Source organism: Manis pentadactyla, chromosome 5 (assembly GCF_030020395.1).
Source record: "Manis pentadactyla isolate mManPen7 chromosome 5, mManPen7.hap1, whole genome shotgun sequence".
NCBI classification, from domain to species: domain Eukaryota; kingdom Metazoa; phylum Chordata; class Mammalia; order Pholidota; family Manidae; genus Manis; species Manis pentadactyla.
Window position 1 is genome coordinate 63,128,703 of NC_080023.1, and position 22,761 is coordinate 63,151,463.

Here is a 22,761-nt window from a genome sequence, read left to right on the forward strand (position 1 = left end):
TACACAGTGGCCATAGTGATTTGAAAATGGAGTCTCAGTCCTCAGTAGAAATCACTCTCATCATTATGTAACACAAGTAGGAGGCCATGAAAACCAGTCTTTTCAAAAATATTGACTCAAGTGATCCTATGTAAAGGTTTTTATTTTAAAAAATTGGGACTTTGAGGTTCATTTTTTCACCCAAACTGAAGTATTTTGAACATGAAGTTCATTGGCAACAGAGCCAGGATGCCAGGAGACTTGTTTTCAAGAAAATTTCAATACCTAGTTTCTGGAATCCCAAACCATAATTGTGGCATTGTAATTGAAGGGCCATAGCTGACCTCTGTTTTCCAGGGAAGGAAAGGTCTCACAGGTCACCTCCAACACCTCTGGGATACATTCAAAGTCAAAGTCATGGAGGCAGTCAGCATCTTACGAAATAGCATAAATCACCCAACTTCTAAAATTCATGATAACTACCTTACCCTGGTCTCCAGTACAGAGACCTGATTTCTAGTGTGCGTAGGACCTGAGCTAGGAGCTGTGTGGGGGAGCAAAGATGCCAAGAAGCCTCTGCAGCTAATGGAGGAGATGGGACCTGTTCATGGGCCAGGTAGTTTAAAATATGTTGCATTACGGTGGTTACAGAATTTTTAGAATTGTAATGAGTATGTATCCTGTACCGTGAGCTTCTCAAAGCTCCTTCATGTATCTAAAAGAGTGTTATTTAGTTTTAACTCAGGTTGAAAGTAAGTTGAAAGTTTTTCTTAAGTTCTGGAAGCTATGAGATTGATTGGAATTTTCTGTGTCACTTAATGTGTGTCTGAAATAGTCACCTCTAGCCACTCAGATTTCCCCAGGCCAGTACATGTGTAACAGGAAATGAGGTAAATCAGGAGATGGTCTAGTTTGGGAGTCAGTGTGATTTTTGTGATGAGCATGGCTTCAGAGTTACTAGTACCTTCAGTTTTGCAGAAGCCAAGGAAGGTGTGGGTACAGAGGGAATCTCCTTTTCCAGTGCCTCTCGGGATGAGAGGGAGGGAGAGAGTTACGATTGTAACATGTGATGCCCATGTGGCAGAGTTCATGGATTCTCAAACGTTTCCCCTCCAAAATTCCAGAATGAAGAGCTCCGAAACTCGTCCCTCTCTGGCCATGTTGGATTTGACAGTCTCCCTGACCAGCTGGTCAACAAGTCTACTTCCCAAGGATTCTGTTTCAACATCCTGTGTGTTGGTAAGTGAGTCATCAGTTGGCTACTGAGCAAGGCATCTGACCCTCAGGTGTCAGCAGGTGACTGTCAGAGGGGAACATTTCAGGGAAATGAGGGGAATGATGTTTTTACTCTTTTTTTTTTAAATCAGTAAAGCAGGACAATAATACCCACTCCCTGTATACCACACAGTTACAGAAATTGAGACTTGTATTTGAGTGCTTTGTAAACTTAGTGATGTTCCTCAAATTGTTATTTGTGTCACACAGTTAAGCAAGTGGTCAGTTTAATATTGTTACTAAAACACACTTATTTTAAATTTTGGTGGGAGGAGGGACTTAGATACTAACTAGACTATAGGAAGTTGAAAGAAGGAACTGAAATGTATACACATAAAAAGGTCATTTAGAAGTGTTTGAAGATTTCTTTCTAAGGTCTCTGGCTATACTGCAATAGTAACCTCCGTTGAAATATTTTTAAACATCAGCAACCTTAAAGTAAGAAAAATCCGAAATGACCCTACTTAAAAAACTGATGATGTTTAAATTTTTTGTTTTTAGAGTAAAAGACAATTCAAAGTTCTGTTTTAATTTTGAAATAAATTCTCTTCCTGAATTATCAAATTAACTTTTTATCCTTAAATTGGAATCGAAAACTGACCTGAGCTTATTCCTGGTAGATAAGTGGAAAAGGCAAAAGGAATCCACTGTATCTGCCTCCTCAGTATGTTTTATTTATGTCCTTTAAATGTGACACATTAGCATCAGCCTCTGGCATTAGTATTTCTCTTTTTCCCTCCACCTGCCTGCATCCTTTTTACACTAGGAGGAGGAAAGGTAGGAAAGAAGGTAGGAAAAAAGAGAAACATGGAAATATAAATCTCTTGTTGGTCTGAAGCAGTAATATTAGTCCCTGGAACAGATAATGGCCTTTTCGTCCCCCTCCCTGTCACTTGTGATGAATAATCAGGCCGTACGTACAGCAGCAGCCGGTTTGAGCTGTTTTGTAGCCATTGTCCTTTGGGCATATGATTCTGAGAGAAACCCAAAGGATTTCTCTGTGTAGCCCAGTAGACCATCCTTCCCCTAAACTTGGCAGAATTACCAGACTTGCTTCTCTTGTCCAAGTGAAATGAAGTAAATTTACAAAAGTTGTGTGTTCTATGTAATAACCACTTTTTAAAAATTGTCAATTACCATGGGGAGGGGTAGGTATTTTCCCTTGTGAAAAACTTTTTGAGGAATGTATTGAATGTGGCCTGTGCACTGAGCCTTCATTAGTAGAACACTGGACCAGCTCGCTCTCTGGCACTATGTCATAGGCACTGGATAAGACAATGACCAGAGAGAAACATGACCAAAGCAATCTGCTCTCATGGTTTCCCCTTTTCTCTACATAAAGTTGTTTAAAATTCAGTAGGGCAGCTTCTGAATGGCAGCTAGTTCTGCGGAGTGGCATAAATGAGCTGTCTTTTCTCTTAGGATAAATGCTCATTGCAGAGCAGGGCAATTCTTCATTAGCATAGCAATTTGTTGGCAATTTGTTGATTTTCTATTGAAAAGTATGCTAAATTGTAGGCCAGTTACTATGCTGGCGTCTCTTCCCTGCCTCCCTCAGCCCTGTATTCAGAATGAGCTTCAAGAATATATGTGAGAGTCCTGTCCCAGGCCCTGCAAGTGGGGTAAAGACTTCAGTGGGGTCTGTCTTGCTGGAAGGACCTGGTTTGACCAAGTGGGTGGTATGCAGGAGGGTATGTTGCTGGCTCATTGGCTGACCCCTTGTGTTAAATAGCACAATTATGCTGCTAGTTGGGATTCCTTTCAAGGCACATCCATGCTGCCCCATTTTATTTGTAAAGCAGCTGCTGTTCTGACTCTGCTGGGTGGGTGATAATACCTGATTCTTAAATTTTTTAAAATTCAGAGTCCATTCTTAAGCATATTTAAAGTTAGTTTTTCAAACTAATTAAAATAATTCAAATTTGTTGTTAAGAATTTTATAAAAATCCAACCCCTCCCCCGTCCTCATTTACATTCCACAAAGATAGCATTGTGGAAGCCTTCTAGAAACTTTGTACATCTTCTGCAGTTGGAAATTATTTTTGATTACTTAAAACAACACTGGTTTATTATTGCACATGTGTCTCACCAAGCTAAAATCAAAGCACCCTCAGGTTCCTGTGTGGAACCTCTAGAGAAGAAGGTTTTCCTGCCTTTTCCAGCTTCTAGAGCCTCTATATTATTCCTTGGCTGTTGGATCCTTTCCTTCATCTTCAAAGCCAGCAACATTGCATCTCTCTTTGAATGGTCTTGCAGTAGGAAAATTTCTACAGAGTTGCAGAAACCCAGTTTAAGTTCAGTTAAGACTCTTCCTCAACCCCAAAATATACTAAAAAGGTAATACATTGAATCGTGTATTTGAGAACAGCTGGCTCTAGGGATTCAAAGAGTATTTTCAGGGCTCTGTCTCTGGTTCGTGATCCTGCTTGCTTCTGCTTGGCTTCAAGTTCAGGCTTTTTCTTCATGAAGGTAGTATGGCCTCCGACGATGCTGCCAGCTTAGCAGCCCCAGAGGAAAAAGCAAGCCATTGCTGACAAGCCTCGCTGAACAGTCAACAGATGTCTCTGGCCAGGCCCGAGTCATATGTCCACTCAGGGTAGGAGATGGGGTTAGTCCACCCCAAAACACAGAGGTTCCCTATAGGAGAGAGGACATGATCAGAAAGGCAACTGGGCTTGGGAGAGGCACACGCTGGACAGACACAAACAGCTCTCCCACAATTACATAAATACCTTTGTTTTTGTTTTATACAAAAGAGATCATGCTGATCATATTCTTCTGAATGTTATTATTTTTTTTAACTCCACAGTAAGTCCTGGCTACCCTTCCATGCCAGTATATCTAGCTATTTGGGTTATTTTCTGTAACTCCTTGGAACCCCTTGGCGGGAGTGAGCATTAGCTCTTTGGAGTCAGGAGTGTCAGCCCTAAGTATTAAATAAGCATACTTATGCTCAGAGGGTAGAACACAGCAAGCAAGTCCTGTACAACAAATATTTTATAGCAAAATATCTGTAGAAGAAAACTGTCACTGCCAATTAATGGCCTATTTTTAAAGTAAGAGTCTATAAAAAAGTGTTCCAGTTGATCAAAATATTTTGGCAGCCACTTAAGAGTGATAGGTGTCATATTTAACTTGAGTATCTATGGTAGTTTCTTTTCTCATTGTCACCGATGGTCCGCTTGTATTTTTTTTCTTACATATTATGCACATGTGTGGTGTTCATAGCATCATTATTTTCATATGATAAATACAGAGGGAATCAAGGATATTTTTAAAAAAAGAGTTATGATCCTAGTGAGGAAACTAATGATGTTCATCAAAAAGGTCTTAGCATTGTAATTTTGTTTTGTGTCAAGAACCTGTAAGTTGCAAAATAGAGGAAACAAACGAGGGTAGAAACTAATCCTGGCATGAGCTTAGTTTAGTTTTAGCGGCATGAATTAAATGTCTGGTATTATAATCCATCTCTGTTGAGTCCTGGAAAGAAATACAATACAGATAGGGAGAAGAGTGTTCACTTAACCAGGAAGCTAATTCTTGATGCTAAATGGGGTGCCAGCACACCCAGGAGGTCATAGTACCTCACTGTCTATCTTGCCTACAGCATGCTAAATCATCCCCGAGCAGTATGTTAGTTTAAATAAAACCTTTTATTTAAATAAATACCTACACTGTATTTCTCTAGAGAATCTGTATAAGTATTCAGCCTTTCTTCACAATTTTAAATTTATATATCTTTTTCATTTTCCAAAAGGTCACTAGCTCTGTGACTGTCTTCAACATGGACCCAGCACTGTCAGTTCTTTGTGCAAATGCCCAGATGGGTAGAATACTGAACATCCCTGCTTCTGAAGAGGAACCAGTTCAATAGTAGGGTTAAAGTAAATTAATAATACATTTTGAAATTAGAATTTTTTTATAACTAAGCCCTAATTGTTTTGAGGGGATGACAGAAGAATAGAAAACAGACAAGTTTATGATCATTTTAGCCAAGGCTATTGTGTCAACATAAACTGTGGAATTTTACAATACTTTCCTAAACATTTTGATCCCATTTTGCTCTTCAGGAAAGGATAAGAATTGGTTTACAGGGTAAAATGAATGAGTAGATGAATACAGCTAAAACTATCACCAGAAAATAAAATGAAGTCAGGGATAGGGTCAAAATACAAAGCCATAAGGACTGTGTACAGCAATCACTTCTACCAGGAATACATCTGTCTCTCAGCCAGTGTCAGCATGGAGGGCTTCCATTCATCCAACAGATTTTTACTGAGCACATAGTATGTGCCAAACACAGGATAAAAGTTTAACAATTACAGATTTATAGTATCTATATAAACTAAAAACAGTAGTTGCTCCACATGAAATATAGTTTCACCTGGAAAAGTTTCTGCTATAGATATTTCAGAAAAGAGAGATGGCTAGTGTCACCACAGCTTAGGTTCTGGGTTCCTGAGCATTCCCGAAATCAGGGCAGGCAATGTGCAGAGCACTGAGGAACACATGCACGCTTCCTCCCCATGCAGGCTGGCAGTGCTGGCCAAAGCAGGTTTCATCAGAGGCAATTCATGAGGAGTTCATACAACATAGCTTAGGCGCATAGCTCTGAACTTCCTAGCTCCATCCAAGGATAAAATCTAAAATATTTAGGGAAGGCGAGCAGACCTTCATGTACAATTATGTGGATAATTCTACAGGTAGCTGGTCTTGGCAATCAGAGTAAAAGATGCTGGCTCGTAGATCAACTATTCGATCAATCTACAATTACCTTCTAATTAATAACCCAAGCCTTCTGGGTTTTTTTTGTTTTTTTTGAGAGGACATATCTCATATTTATTGATCAGGTGGTTGTTAACAACAATAAAATTCTGTATAGGGGACTCAATGCACAATCATTAATCACCCCCAAGCCTAATTCTCAACAGTCTCCAATCTTCTAAAGCATAACAAACAAGTTCTTACATGGTGAACAGTGCAAGGGCAGTCATATCACAGAAACTTTTGGTTTTGATCACGCATCATGAACTATAAACAATCAGGTCAAATATGATTATTCGTTTGATTTTTATACTTGATTGATATGTGAATCCCACATTTCTCCCTTATTATTATTATTTTTAATAAAATGCTGAAGTGGTAGGTAGATGCAAGATAAAGGTAGAAAACATAGTTTAGTGCTGTAAGAGGGCAAATGTAGATGATCAGGTCTGTGCCTATAGACTAAGTATTAATCCAAGCTAGACAAGGGCAACAAAACATCCACGGATGCAGAAGATTTCTCTCAAAACAGGGGGGGTGAGGTTCTAAGCCTCACCTCTGTTGATCCCCAATTTCTCACCTGATGGCCCCCCTGTGACTGTGCCTGTCTTAGGTTGTTCCTCCCTTGAGGAATCTTACCCGTCTCTGGCTAACCAGTCATCTTCCGGGGCCATACAGGGAAATGTAAAGTTGATAAGTGAGAGAAAAGCAGTATTGTTTGAAAAGGTTAGCTTTTTACTTCTTTGCAGATTTATGCCCTGTAGCTTCTATGCCCAGCATTTGTCTTGAGGTATCTTTACCACTTGGAAGAATTATGATACTTGGTAATTTCGATATGAGGCACGAATTCTACTAAACGGTTGTAATTAGGAAGGAAGAAGAAAAGCTATAGAAGTAGCAGACGGAAGAAAACATGGGAAGATTGATTATTTCTTTGACATCTCTTCTTGTAGAGTAACATAAGCATGTATAGGTTTTAAACTACTAATTAAATTGCGTGCACACATTAACATAATAGGAATACAGCTACATCACCAAAGCAGACCTACAATTACCAGCCATATCCAGTGAAACCAAGAAAACCAGTTAGGCACCCTAGGCATTTGTGAAAACTTATCAATGATTTGATGGATATTGTCTAACTGAATTTGAATAGTTTGAGAAAAATCAGAGAAATTAAAACAACACATTCCTGGGAACTGTTCACATCCCATATGTTCTTTTAACAGTAGATAGTCTAGTCGCAAGATTTTGGAGTGCTGCAACTTGCACTTCTCCTAATTCTTGGTTGAGTTCCAACAGTATAGATCCAGTCAAATTTGTTGTTTTACTGTATGCACAGGCCAGCTTAGATATCTCCTTCTTCATTCCAATGGCAAGTCCAGGAACCGGTGGGATGAATGCAGCTACAACTGCAACAGCGCCAGGATCTTTGTTGAGGTTTTTTGATGATCATCTTCTGGAATGACTCTTCCAGAGAATGCTGATGTTGGAAGTTCTTCTTCATATCATATCTTAATTCGTTTTCTGGGTAGCCAAATTAGGCTTTGATCCTCTGTATAAACAAAAACAAACCCTTTGCCCACACTTTGATATGCCCTTTATACCATTGTGAAGAACTTATTGGAGATCACCACACAGGAACTGCTTTTTTTTCTTTTTTTAAGAGAAAGGAATATTATCAGAAAAATTTACTTCCATAGCTGATCATCTGACACCCTTTAAATGATCAAAATTAAGGATATTTAAAGCTTGCATTAATCAGTGATTTGCAGTTAGTTTTATCCTATCAGGGAGTAATCCCCTTTTTCTTTCTTTTTTTTTTTGTTATCATTAATCTACAATTACATGAAGAATATTATGTTTACTAGGATCTCCCCTATATCAGGTCCCCACGACAAACCCCTTTACAGTCACTGTCCATCCGCATAGCAAAATGTTGTAGAGTCACTACTTGTCTTCTCTGTGTTGTACAGCCCTCCCCTTTCTCCCACCCCCCCATTATGCATGCTAATCATAATACCCCCTTTCTTCTCCCCCCACCTTATCCCTCCCTACCTACCCATCCTCCCCAGTCCCTTTCCCTTTGGTACCTGTTAGTCCGTTCTTGGATTCTGTGATTCTGCTGCTATTTTGTTCCTTCAGTTTTCCTTTGTTCTTATACTCGACATATGAGTGAAATCATTTGGTACTTGTCTTTCTCTGCCTGGCTTATTTCACTGAGCATAATAAATACCCTCTAGCTCCATCCATGTTGTTGCAAATGGTAGGATTTGTTTTCTTCTTATGGCTGAATAATATTCCATTGTGTATATGTACCACATCTTCTTTATCCATTCATCTACTGATGGACACTTAGGTTGCTTCCAATTCTTGGCTATTGTAAATAGTGCTGCGATAAACATAGGGTTGCCACTGTCTTTTTCAAACTTGAGTGCTGCGTTCTTAGGGTAAATTCCTAGGAGTGCAATTCCTGGGTCAAATGGTAAGTCTACTTTGAGCATTTTGAGGAACCTCCATACTGCTTTCCACAATGGTTGAACTAACTTACATTCCCACCAGCAGTGTAGGAGGGTTCCCCTTTCTCCACAACCTCACCAACATTTGTTGTTGTTTGTCTTTTGGATGGTATTCATCCTAACTGGTGTGAGGTGATACCTCATTGTGGTTTTAATTTGCATTTCTCTGATAATTAGTGATGTGGAGCATCTTTTCATGTGTCTGTTGGCCATCTGTATTTCTTTTTTGGAGAACTGTCTGTTCAGTTCCTGTGCCCATTTTTTAATTGGATTATTTGTTTTTTGTTTGTTGAAGTGGGTGAGCTCTTTATATATTTTGGACGTCAAGCGTTTATCGGATCTGTCATTTACAAATAAATTCTCCCATACTGTAGGGTTCCTTTTTGTTCTATTGATGGTGTCTTTTGCTGTACAGAAGCTTTTCAGCTTAATATAGTCCCACTTGTTCATTTTTGCTATTGTTTTCCTTTCCCAGGGAGATATGTTCAAGAAGAAGTCACTCATGTTTATGTCTAAGAGATTTTTGCCTATGTTTTTTTCTAAGAGTTTTATGGTTTCATGACTTACATTCAGGTCTTTGATCCATTTGGAGTTTACTTTTGTGTATGGGGTTAGACAGTGGTCCAGTTTCATTCTCCTACATGTAGCTGTCCAGTTTTGCCAGCACCATCTGTTGAAGAGACTGTCATTTCCCCATTGTATGTCCATGGCTCCTTTATCGTATATTAATTGGCCATATATGTTTGGGTTAATGTCTGGAGTCTCTAATCTGTTCCACTGGTCTGTGGCTCTATTCTTGTGCCAGTACCAAATTGTCTTGATTACTATGGCTTTGTAGTAGAGCTTGAAGTTGGGGAGTGATATCCCCCCTACTTTATTCTTCTTTCTCAGAATTGCTTTGGCTATTCGGGGTCTTTGGTGTTTCCATATGAATTTTTGAACTATTTGTTCCAGTTCGTTGGAGAATGTTGCTAGTAATTTGATAGGGATTGCATCAAATCTGTATATTGCTTTGGGTAGGATGGCCATTTTGACGATATTAATTCTTCCCAGCCACGAGCATGGGATGAGTTTCCATTTGTTAGTGTCCCCTTTAATTCTCTTAAGAGTGACTTGTAGTCTTTAGGGTATAGGTCTTCCACTTCTTTGGTTAGGTTTATTCCTAGGTATTTTATTCTCTTTGATGCAATTGTGAATGGAGTTGTTTTCCTGATTTCTCTTTCTATTGGTTCATTGTTAGTGTATAGGAAAGGCACAGATTTCTGTGTGTTAATTTTGTATCCTGCAACTTTGCTCTATTCCGATATCAGTTCTAGTAGTTTGGAGTGGAGTCTTTAGGGTTTTTTTTTGTACAATATCATGTCATCTGCAAATAGTGACAGTTTAACTTCTTCTTTACCAATCTGGATTCCTTGTATTTCTTTGTTTTGTCTGATTGCCGTGGCTAGGACCTCCAGTACTATGTTAAATAACAGTGGGGAGAGTGGGCATCTCTGTCTTGTTCCCGATCTCAGAGGAAAAGTTTTCAGCTTCTTGCTGTTCAGTATGATGTTGGCTGTGCGTTTATCATATATGGCCTTTATTATGTTGAGGTACTTGCCCTTTATACGCATTTTGCTGAGAGTTTTTATCATGAGTGGATGTAGAATTTTGTCAAATGGTTTTTCAGCATCTATGGAGATGATCATGTGGTTTTTGTCCTTCTTTTTGTTGATGTGGTGGATGATGTTGATGGATTTTCGAATGTTGTTCCTTCCTTGCGTCCCTGGGATGAATCCCACTTGGTCATGGTGTATGATCCTTTTGATATATTTTTGAATTCGGTTTGGTAATATTTTATTGAGTATTTTTGCATCTACATTCATCAGGGATATTGGTCTGTAATTTTCTTTTTTGGTGGGGTCTTTGCCTGGTTTTGGTATGTTGGCTTCATAGAATGAGTTTGGGAGTATTCCCTCCTCTTCTATTTTTTGGAAAACTTTAAGGAGAATGGCTATTATGTCTTCTCTGTGTGTCTGATAAAATTCTGAGGTAAATCCGTCTGGCCTGGGGGTTTTGTTCTTGGGTAGTTTTTTGATTACTGTTTCAATTTCTTTACTCGTAATTGGTTTGTTTAACTTTTGTGTTTCTTCCTTGGTCAGTCTTGGAAGGTTGTATTTTTCTAGGAAGTTGTTCATTTCTTCTAGGTTTTCCAGCTTGTTGGCATATAGGTTTTCATAGTAGTCTTTAATAATTCTTTGTATTTCTGTGGAGTCTGTCGTGATTTTTCCATTCTTATTTCTGATTCTGTTGATTTGTGTTGATTCTCTTTTTCTCTTAATAAGTTTTGCTAGAGGCTTATCTATTTTTTTAATTTTCTTTAAGAACCAGCTTTTGGTTTCATTGATTTTTGCTATTGTTTTATTCTTCTCAATTTTGCTTATTTCTTCTCTGATCTTTATTATGTCCCTGCTTCTGCTGACTTTAGGCCTCATTTGTTCTTTTTTTTCCAGTTTCGATAATTGTGATGTTAGACTATTCATTTGGGATTGTTCTTCCTTCTTCAAGTGTGCCTGGATCGCTATATACTTTCCTCTTAAGACTGCTTTCGCTGCATCCCACAGAAGTTTCGGCTTTGTGTTGTTGTTTTCATTTGTTTCCATATATTCCTTGATCTCTATTTTAATTTGTTCGTTGATCCATTGATAATTCTAGGAGCATGTTATTAAGCCTCCATGTGTTTGTGAGCCTTTTTTTTTTCTTTGTAGAATTTATTTCTAGTTTTATACCTTTGTGGTCTGAAAAGTTGGTTGGTAGAATTTCAATATTTTGGAATTTACTGAGGCTCTTTTTGTGAGCTAGTATGTGGTCTATTCTGGAGAATGTTCCATGTGCACTTGAGAAGAATGTATATCCTGTTGCTTTTGGATGTAGAGTTCTATAGATGTCTATTAGGTCCATCTGTTCTAGTGTGTTGTTCAGTGCCTCTGTGTCCTTACTTATTTTCTGCCCAGTGGATCTATCCTTTGGGGTGAGTGGCATGTTGAAGTCTCCTAAAGTGAATGCATTGCAGTCTATTTCCGCCTTTAGTTCTGTTAGTATTTGTTTCACATATGCTGGTGCTCCTGTGTTGGGTGCATATATATTTAGAATGGTTATATCCTCTTGTTGGACTGAGCCCTTTATCATTATGTAATGTCCTTCTTTATCTCTTGTTATTTTCTTTGTTTTGAAGTTTATTTTGTCTGATATTAGTACTGTAACCCCTGCTTTCTTCTCTCTGTTGTTTGCCTGAAATATGTTTTTCCATCCCTTGACTTTTAGTCTGTGCATGTCTTTGGGTTTGAGGTGAGTTTCTTGTAAGCAGCATATAGATGGGTCTTGCTTTTTTATCCATTCTATTACTCTGTGTCTTTTGATTGGTGCATTCAGTCCATTTACATTTAGGGTGACTATTGAAAGATATGTACTTATTGACATTGCAGGCTTTAGATTCGTGGTTACCAAAGGTTCAAGGTTAGCTTCTTTAGTATCTTACTGACTAACTTAGCTCGCTTATTGAGCTGTTATATACACTGTCTGGAGATTCTTTTCTTCTCTCCCTTCTTATTCCTCCTCCTCCATTCTTTATATGTTGGGTGTTTTATTCTGTGCTCTTTCGTGTTTCCTTTAACTGCTTTTAATGGGTAGTTGATTTTATTTTTTTGCCTTTAGTTAGTATTTGGTTGGTCTGCTTTCTTTGCTGTGATTTTACTTTCTCTGGTGACATCTGTTTAGTTTTAGGAGTGCTCCAGTCTAGAACAGTCCCTCTAAAATACCCTGTAGTGGTGGATTGTGGGAGGCAAATTCCCTCAAGTTTTGCTTGTCTGTGAATTGTTTAATCCCTCCATCATATTTAAATGATAATCATGCTGGATACAGTATCCTTGGTTCAAGGCCCTTCTGTTTCATTGCATTAAATACATCATGCCATTCTCTTCTGGCCTGTAAGGTTTCTGTTGAGAAGTCTGATGATAGCCTGATGGGTTTTCCTTCATAGGTGACCTTTTTCTCTCTAGCTGCCTTTAAAACTCTTTCCTTGTTCTTGATCTTTGCCATTTTAATTATTATGTGTCTTGGTGTTGTCCTCCTTGGGTCCTTCCTGTTGGGAGTTCTGTGTATTTCCGTGTTCTGTTCGATTATTTCCTCCCCCAGTTTGGGGAAGTTTTCAGCAATTATTTCTTCAAAGACACTTTCTATCCCTTTTTCTCTCTCTTCTTTTTCTGGTACCCCTATAATGCGGATATTGTTCCTTTTGGATTGGTCACACAGTTCTCTTAATATTGATTCATTCCTGGAGATCCTTTTATCTCTCTCTATGTCAGCTTCTATGCGTTCCTGTTCTCTGGTTTCTATTCCATCAATGGCCTCTTACATCTTGTCCATTGTGCTCATAAATCCTTCCAGAGTTTGTTTCACTTCTGTAATCTCCTTCCGGGCATCTGTAATCTCCCTCCAGACTTCATCCCTTAGCTCTTGTATATTTCTCTGCATCTCCGTCAGCATGTTTATGATTTTTATTTTGAATTCTTTTTCAGGAAGACTGGTTAGGTCTGTCCCCTTCTCAGGTGCTGACTCTGTGATCTTTGTCTGCCTGTAATTTTGCCTTTTCATGATGATAGATATAGTTTGCAGAGCTGGCACCAATGGTGGCTGGAAGAACTTTCCTTCTTGTTGGTTTGTGGCCTTCTTCTCTTGGGAAAACAGCGACCTCTAGTGGCTTGTGCTGGGCAGCTGGGCGCAGACAGGGTTTCTGCTTCCTGCCCGGCTGCTATGGAGTTTATCTCCGCTGTTGCTGTGGGTGTGGCTTGCCTCGGGCTGCTGTTCCGATATGGTGGAGCCCCATTGGAGGGGGAGCGGCCGGGAGGCTATTTATCTCCGTGAGGGGCATCTGTGCGCCCTGCTGCCCTGGGGGTTAGAGTGCCCAGAGTGTCCCAGGACGCTTCCATCCGGTTTTGGGGTCCCTGTCCCTTTAAGACCTCCAAAGAGCACTCGCAAAAAAAAAAAAAAAAAAAGCCACTCGCTTTTCTTTGTCCCCAGGCACTTTGCTCAGGGACCCGCTCATAGGTCTTGCTGTCCTGTTTCCCTAGTATCCAGGACCCCACGCATGCACTGTGTCTGCGCTCTGGTGCAGATGGCCAGGGCTGGGTGTTTAGCAGTCCTGGACTCCCTCTCCCTCCCTGCTCTGACTCCTCTCCTCCTGCCGGGAGCTGGGGTGAGGCGAGCTCGGGTCCTGCCGGGTCGGGGCTTGTATCTTAACCCCTTCGCGAGGTGCTGGGTTCTCGCAGGTGTGGATGTGGTCTGGATGTTGTCCTGTGTCCTCTGGTCTCTATTCTAGGAAGAGTTGTCTTTGTTATATTTTCATAAATATATGTGGTTTTGGGAGGATATTTCCGCTGCTCTACTTACGCCGCCATCTTGGCTCCACCCCGCCTGCTGTTTTTTTTGTTCTGTTTTGTTTTGTTTTTTATGTCCAGCATAGAGCATGTGATTAGATAAGCCTGAGAACCGAATAGGAGAGGTAGGACTGCTCTTCACCGTGGTGCGGGTGTCAGGCAAGCCAGTGTTGGCAGGAGCAGGAAGAACAGAAGCCTCAACCTTTGAAGAGCAGACCTCTAATTATTCTAGCAATTGAGTTTTTAGGCAGATGAATTTATAGGAGAATAAACAACTAACTGAAAAACCTACCAAAGTGGCAAATCTCAGTATAAATTATCACCGTGGTCATTTTTCTTTTCAGCTGGCTTTTAGTAGGTGCTGACTCTGTGCCAGCTGCTCTGCTAGGGAGTTCAGAAGTGCTTCAAATTTAGTGTTGGTCATTCATTTTTTTCAAGATATTATTTTGTTGTTTGATTTGCAACCTAGGCAGTAGGCTTTCAGTTACACAATTAGGAAGAGGCCTTTTTGCTCTTGTGGGTCCTCAGAGGTATAAAATATGCCCTGCTTTCTGAGGCTAGAGACACCTTAAAAACTAATGCATTGGAAAACTTCCCTTGTTCTGTCATTCCTTGTATCGAAAAGCTGTCATTTCTTCCTGAATACATTTGGTGAATCACACTGCTCCTAGAGTAGCTGGGTCTAATTATGGCCCCTAAAAGCATAGTGTATAGAACTGGAGAGAAAGCACCCTGAAATTTAGAGGAACAGTGGTTTTTCCAAACTGTTGATTAACCATATACTATAAGTAGGGCCTGGAATGCTAATTGTTCATAATTTCCACCTTAATGTGAATGATAATTAAAATTACTTTGCATTTAAAAAGAAAGGAAAGGCCTGGTGTTCCTGACTCACATGTGCTTAACTAATTCTCAACCTAGTAAAATGGGATGATAATCCCAGTCCTGGTCCAGGCAACCTAAAATCCTTGCTCTGTGAATTGAAGTCTTGATTGCTGTTCTTGAGGAAAGAGATGAAAGTGAAATGGGTCCCTTTCTGCTTGGTAAGCTTTGAACCTTATGGAGAGACCTTTGTGAGGCTGTTGTGCTCTCTCTTTGCCCATGTTCTGCAAGTAGATAAATCCTGAAAGGAAGTTGGCTGTACTTCAGAAAGTTACACATGTAGCATGAGCTTAAAAGGGCTCAATACTGAACTGCCTACCAGATTCTAAGTATCTAAGAGTGGGAACCCTGATTTGTTTCTGTATCTACTACAAAGTAACTCTATTTTCCTCAAACTTACTTTGTTAAGCATGAATCATAGATATGAGCTTGTTGAATTCTCATTTTAGAGAGTGGAGACTAGTTTAGATTACTATTATTGATGGTCCTTTTTGTAAGAATATTCAGGAAAGTAAGAAAGACAAGAAATAGTTTCAACTATTGTACCTGCAGACTTTACGGAGGTCTGGAATGACATTCAGGATATTACAGGTGTTCAGGCAGTGTCAGTTGTCTATTTTTACTCACCATTTTATCCCCAGCACCAATGCTTATCACATAGTAAGTACTCAACTACTTTTAGTGAGTAAATTGCTGATCCTAAACTGGGCTCTATCTGTCTGCTGTCTTTCACCTGTATTTCCAGCTTATGCTCTGTCAGCACATCTTCTGTTTACCTACATCCTTTGCCCATGGCTTCTTCTTGCTCACTTGGCTCTTGTGTCTCTTTTATTTTTCATGCCATCAGCTTGTGTGCAGATTGTATATTTCTCATTCAAAAGCCCAAAGAGAGATGTTCTGATTGGATAGACAGGTACAATGTCCAGTGTGGAGCACTCTTGCAGAGCATGACAGTCAGGCTCTATGGGCACCTTGCAGGGTCCAGTTACCTGTGATCACTAGCAAGGTCACAAAGTATAAAGCATACTTTGGTATAAAGTATACAAGGTCTTGCTCAGAAGAGGTATGTGGTTATGGCAGACACTTAGCATGTCATTCCCATAACAGTAAATGAGAGTCTGACTGGTATGCAGTCATGTTCCAGGTGAGATTCTAAGCTGTGGGAGAACACCAAATCAGGCTAGTTCATGAATATCTGCCCAGAACTGGATAGTGAGCTTGATACATAGTAGGCACTGAAAAAATATTGGCTGAATGAAGCCTAATGAATGAAGGAGGATGTTCTTTGATCTCAGATGTATCAGGGGCCCAATTGGAAAGGTTAAAAAGTAAGGCATATGTACTTGAACAACTTTTATCCTATAAGGGAAATTTCGTTGTAGTCAGTGACAAACCATGTAAGGCTTTTAATTAGAGATCTAATCCAGAAAGATCTAATTCAGAAAGACTCCATCCTACTTCACTTTTACATTGATGCAAAGCAACGAGTAATCCAGAGCTTCTGATTAGTAAATAGGTTTTGTCCTCACAGTGGGAGAGCTGCCCTAAGGCCACAAATCCCAGGGCTCTTCTTCCCATGAAATTGTCACCATCCTGAAAGTCACTGTAGCAACAATTTAGAAGAGGAACACCATGGGATTGGGATTTGTTGAAAGGGCTGCAGCTATTGGCGTGTTTAAATTGAGCTGCTAGTAAAATTGGGAAGTTTTCTATATTTAAAAAAAAAACGCTTTCCAAGGGTAATGTTCCTTGATTCATATTTTGCCCTTCCCACCATCACACACTCAATCACCTTTTACCACCAGTGAAAAGAGTGGGTTCTTTCTCATGGCTAACTACTTTTGACAACATATAAGAATTAGAATTAAGGGAGAACTTTGCTTGGTGTTATTTTGAAGGTCAAGCTGAAGTTCTTCATGGATCTGCATTTGGGTCTGAGCATTTGATGAGGGTAGTGAACACTCTTCTGTGCACATATTAGGGCTTCAGTAAACACTTAATGACTTGACTCACCTATGTGAATTCACTGCAGGTCATTTAACATCATTCTGTTTCTTTGTCACAGATACCACCCTGAAACTAGGCAAGCTATTAACAAACACTTGCCATCTTGAGATTCCAGCTGAAAATGGAGATAATATGGGGGATTCACAGATTCATAACTATAACTGGAAAATATTAGATAATTGTTTTTTTCGGTAATTGTAAAATCAGGATGCTGTGTTGAGTGTAGGTGTTAGAACCACACAAACCAGGGTTAGAACCTTGGCATTTAACAATGTGGCTTTACACAAGTTACCTAAACCTTACCTAAGCCTTAGTACCCCATTTGTAAAGTGAAGGAAACAATGGTACTGGGTTCATGGAGGGTAGCAGTGGGGTTCAAATGAAATAATGCATTGGAAGCTCTTGCCACAGGGCCTGGCTCCATGTAAAGTCCTTAGTAACGTTAGCTGGATTTATCATCGCTGCTACTGTCAAGAGTGATATTTTTTTTTTTTTTTATTAATAATTATTTTTTATTGAAGGGTAGTTGACACACAGTATTACATTACATGAGTTTCAAGTGTACAACACAGTGGTAGAACATTTATATACATAATTCTAGGTTCCAGCTATCACCCTACCAGGCTGTTACAATATCTTGACTATATTCCTTATGCTATACATTACATCCCGGTTACTAATTTATTTTACCATTGGAAGTCTGTCCTTCTTTTTTTTTTTTTTGTGAGGGCATCTCTCATATTTATTGATCAAATGGTTGTTAACGACAATAAAATTCTGTATAGGGGAGTCAATGCTCAATGCACAATCATTATTCCACCCCAAGCCTAATTTTTGTCAGTCTCCAATCTTCTGAGGAATAACAAACAAGTTTTTACATGTAGAACAAATTCTTACATAATGAATAAGTTACATAGTGAACAGTACAAGGGCAGTCATCACAGAAACTTTCGGTTTTGCTCATGCATTATGAACTATAAACAGTCAGTTCAAATATGAATACTCATTTGGTTTTTATACTTGATTTATATGTGGATACCACATTTCTCTCTTTATTATTATTATTTTTAATAAAATGCTGAAGTGGTAGGTAGATACAAGATAAAGGTAGAAAACATAGTTTAGTGTTGTAAGAGAGCACATGTAGATGATCAGGTGTGTGCCTGTAGACTATGTGTTAATCCAAGCTAGACCAGGGCAATAAAACATCCACGTATGCAGAAGATTTCTCTCAGAACGGGGGGGTGAGGTTCTAAGCCTCACCTCTGTTGATCCCCAATTTCTCACCTGATGGCCCCCCTGCGACTGTGCCTGTCTTAGGTTGTTCCTCCCTTGAGGAATCTTACCCGTCTCTGGCTAACCAGTCATCTTCCGGGGCCATACAGGGAAATGTGAAGTTGGTAAGTGAGAGAGAAGCCTTATTGTTTGAAAAAGTTAGCTTTTTACTTCTTTGCATATTTATGCCCTGTGGCTTCTATGCCCAGCATTTGTCTTGAGGTATCTTTACCACTTGGAAGAATTATGATACTCGGTAAATTTGATATGAGGCACGAATTCTATTTAAGGGTTGTAATTAGGAAGGAAGAAGAAAAGCTATAGAAGTAGCAGGCGGAAGAAAACATGGGAAGATTGATTATTTCTTTGATATATCTTCTTGTAGAGTAACTTCAGCATGTATAGGTTTTAAGCTACTACTTAAATTGCACACACACATTAACATAATAGGAGTATAGTTACATAACCAAAGCATATCTGTAATTACCAGCCATCTCCAGTGAAACCAAGAAAACCAGTTAGGCACCTTAGGCATTTGTGAAAACTTATCTATGATATGGTCCAACTGAACTTGAACAGTCTGAGAGAAATCAGACAAATTAAAACAACCCATTCCTGGGGACTGTTCACATGCCATATGTTCTTTTAACAATAAATAGTTTGTAGTTGTAAGACTTTGGAGCGCTACAATTTGCACTTCTCCAAATTCTTGGTTGAGTTCCAACAGTATAGATCCAGTCCAATTTTGTTGTTTTACTGTATGCACAGGCCAGCTTAGATATCTCCTTCCTCATTCCCATGGCAAGTCCAGGAACTGGTGGGATGAGTGCATCTACAGCTGTAGCAGTGCGTGGATCTTTGTTGGGGTTTTTTGATGATCATCTTCTGGCATGAGTCTTCCAGAGAGTGCAGATGTTGGAAGTTCTTTTTCATATCGTATCTTAGTTCATTTTCGGGGTAGCCCAATTAGGCTTTGATCCTCTGTATAAACACAAACAGACCCTTTGCCTACACTTTTATATGCCCTTTATACCCTTGTGTAGAACTCGTTGGAGGTTACCACACAGGAACTGCCCTTTTTTTTTTTTTTTTTGCTATCACTAATCTACACTTACATGACGAATATTATGTTTACTAGGCTCTCCCCTATACCCGGTCTCCCCTATAAACCCCTTTACAGTCACTGTCCATCAGCATAGCAAAATGTTGTAGAATCACTACTTGCCTTCTCTGTGTTGTACAGCCCTCCCTTTTCTCCTACCCCCCCATGCATGTTAATCTTAATACCCCCCTACTTCTCCCCCCCTTATCCCTCCCTACCCACCCATCCTCCCCAGTCCCTTTCCCTTTGGTACCTGTTAGTCCATTCTTGAGTTCTGTGATTCTGCTGCTGGTTTGTTCCTTCAGTTTTTCCTTTGTTCTTATATTCCACAGATAAGTGAAATCATTTGGTATTTCTCTTTCTCCGCTTGGCTTGTTTCACTGAGCATAATACCCTCCAGCTCCATCCATGTTGCTGCAAATGATTGGATTTGCCCTTTTCTTATGGCTGAGTAGTATTCCATTGTGTATATGTACCACATCTTTTTTATCCATTCATCTATTGATGGACATTTAGGTTGCTTCCAATTCTTGGCTATTGTAAATAGTGCTGCAATAAACATAGGGGTGCATCTGTCTTTCTCAAACTTGATTGCTGCGTTCTTAGGGTAAATTCCTAGGAGTGGAATTCCTGGGTCAAATGGTAAGTCTGTTTTGAGCATTTTGATGTACCTCCATACTGCTTTCCACAATGGTTGAACTAACTTACATTCCCACCAGCAGTGTAGGAGGGTTCCCCTTTCTCCACAGCCTCGCCAACATTTGTTGTTTGTCTTTTGGATGGCACCCATCCTTACTGGTGTGAGGTGATACCTCATTGTAGTTTTAATTTGCATTTCTCTGATAATTAGCGATGTGGAGCATCTTTTCATGTGTCTGTTGGCCATCTGTATTTCTTTTTTGGAGAACTGTCTGTTCAGTTCCTCTGCCCATTTTTTAATTGGGTTATTTGTTTTTTGTTTGTTGAGGCGTGAGAGCTCCTTATATATTCTAGACGTCAAGCCTTTATCGGATGTGTCATTTTCAAATATATTCTCCCATACTGTAGGGATCCTTCTTGTTCTATTGATGGTGTCTTTTGCTGTACAGAAGCTTTTCAGCTTAATATAGTCCCACTTACTCATTTTTGCTGTTGTTTTCCTTGCCCGGGGAGATATGTTCAAGAAGAGGTCACTCATGTTTATGTCTAAGAGGTTTGTGCCTATGTTTTCTTCCAAGAGTTTAATGGTTTCATGACTTACATTCAGGTCTTTGATCCATTTTGAGTTTACTTTTGTATATGGGGTTAGACAATGGTCCAGTTTCATTCTCCTACATGTAGCTGTCCAGTTTTGCAAGCACCACCTGTTGAAGAGACTGTCATTTCGCCATTGTATGTCCATGGCTCCTTTATCAAATATTAATTGACCATATATGTCTGGGTTAATGTCTGGATTCTCTAGTCTGTTCCATTGGTCTGTGGCTCTGCTCTTGTGCCAGTACCAAATTGTCTTGATTACTATGGCTTTATAGTAGAGCTTGAAGTTGGGGAGTGAGATCCCCCCTACTTTATTCTTCTTTCTCAGGATTGCTTTGGCTATTCGGGGTCTTTGGTGTTTCCATATGAATTTTTGAATTATTTGTTCCAGTTCATTGAAGAATGTTGCTGGTAGTTTCATAGGGATTGCATCAAATCTGTATATTGCTTTGGGCAGGATGGCCATTTTGACGATATTAATTCTTCCTAGCCACGAGCATGGGATGAGTTTCCATCTGTTAGTGTCCCCTTTAATTTCTCTTAAGAGTGACTTGTAGTTTTCAGAGTATAAGTCTTTCACTTCTTTGGTTAGGTTTATTCCTAGGTATTTTATTTTTTTTGATGCAATTGTGAATGGAGTTGTTTTCCTGATTTCTCTTTCTGTTGGTTCATTGTTAGTATATAGGAAAGCCACAGATTTCTGTGTGTTGATTTTGTATCCTGCAACTTTGCTGTATTCCGATATCAGTTCTAGTAGTTTTGCGGTGGAGTCTTTAGGGTTTTTTATGTACAGTATCATGTCATCTGCAAATAGTGACAGTTTAACTTCTTCTTTACCAATCTGGATTCCTTGTATTTCTTTATTTTGTCTGATTGCCGTGGCTAGGACCTCCAGTACTATGTTAAATAACAGTGGAGAGAGTGGGCATCCCTGTCTAGTTCCCGATCTCAGAGGAAATGCTTTCAGCTTCTCGCTGTTCAATATAATGTTTGCTGTGGGTTTATCATAGATGGCCTTTATTATGTTGAGGTACTTGCCCTCTATTCCCATTTTGCTGAGAGTTTTTAACATGAATGGATGTTGAACTTTGTCAAATGCTTTTTCAGCATCTATGGAGATGATCATGTGGTTTTTGTCTTTCTTTTTGTTGATGTGGTGGATGATGTTGATGGACTTTCGAATGTTGTACCATCCTTGCATCCCTGGAATGAATCCCACTTGGTCATGGTGTATGATCCTTTTGATGTATTTTTGAATTCGGTTTGCTAATATTTTGTTGAGTATTTTTGCATCTACGTTCATCAGGGATATTGGTCTGTAGTTTTCTTTTTTGGTGGTGTCTTTGCCTGGTTTTGGTATTAGGGTGATGTTAGCTTCATAGAATGAGTTTGGGAGTATCCCCTCCTCCTCTATTTTTTGGAAAACTTTAAAGAGAATGGGTATTATGTCTTCCCTGTATGTCTGATAAAATTCCGAGGTAAATCCATCTGGCCCGGGGGTTTTGTTCTTTGGTAGTTTTTTGATTACTGCTTCAATTTCGTTGCTGGTAATTGGTCTGTTTAGATTTTCTGTTTCTTCCTGGGTCAATCTTGGAAGGTTATATTTTTCTAGGAAGTTGTCCATTTCTCCTAGGTTTCCCAGCTTGTTAGCATATAGGTTTTCATAGTATTCTCCAATAATTCTTTGCATTTCCGTGGGGTCCGTCGTGATTTTTCCTTTCTCGTTTCTGATACTGTTGATTTGTGTTGACTCTCTTTTCTTCTTAATAAGTCTGGTAGAGGCTTATCTATTTTGTTTATTTTCTCGAAGAACCAGCTCTTGGTTTCATTGATTTTTGCTATTGTTTTATTCTTCTCAATTTTATTTATTTCTTCTCTGATCTTTATTATGTCCCTCCTTCTGCTGACCTTAGGCCTCATCTGTTCTTCTTTTTCCAATTTCGATAATTGTGACATTAGACCATTCATTTGGGATTGCTCTTCCTTTTTTAAATATGCTTGGATTGCTATATACTTTCCTCTTAAGACTGCTTTTGCTGTGTCCCACAGAAGTTGGGGCTTAGTGTTGTTGTTGTCATTTGTTTCCATATATTGCTGGATCTCCATTTTGATTTGGTCATTGATCCATTGATTATTTAGGAGCGTGTTGTTAAGCCTCCATGTGTTTGTGAGCCTCTTTGCTTTCTTTGTACAGTTTATTTCTAGTTTTATGCCTTTGTGGTCTGAAAAGTTGGTTGGTAGGATTTCAATCTTTCGGAATTTTCTGAGGCTCTTTTTGTGGCCTAGTATGTGGTCTATTCTGGAGAAT

General features: G+C 39.4%; 1 protein-coding gene across 9 annotated transcripts in view; it reads left to right on the plus strand.

Annotated features, from left to right (window-relative positions):
* SEPTIN11 (septin 11) overlaps positions 1–22,761 on the plus strand; it is a 144,687-nt gene that overhangs the window by 79,862 nt on the left and 42,064 nt on the right. For all 9 annotated transcript variants that reach the window (XM_036896805.2, XM_036896812.2, XM_036896803.2 and 6 more), the window contains one exon: positions 1,104–1,218. In XM_036896805.2, the coding sequence (XP_036752700.1) occupies positions 1,104–1,218 (115 nt within the window). Of the gene's footprint in view, positions 1–1,103; positions 1,219–22,761 lie in introns of those variants that run through there.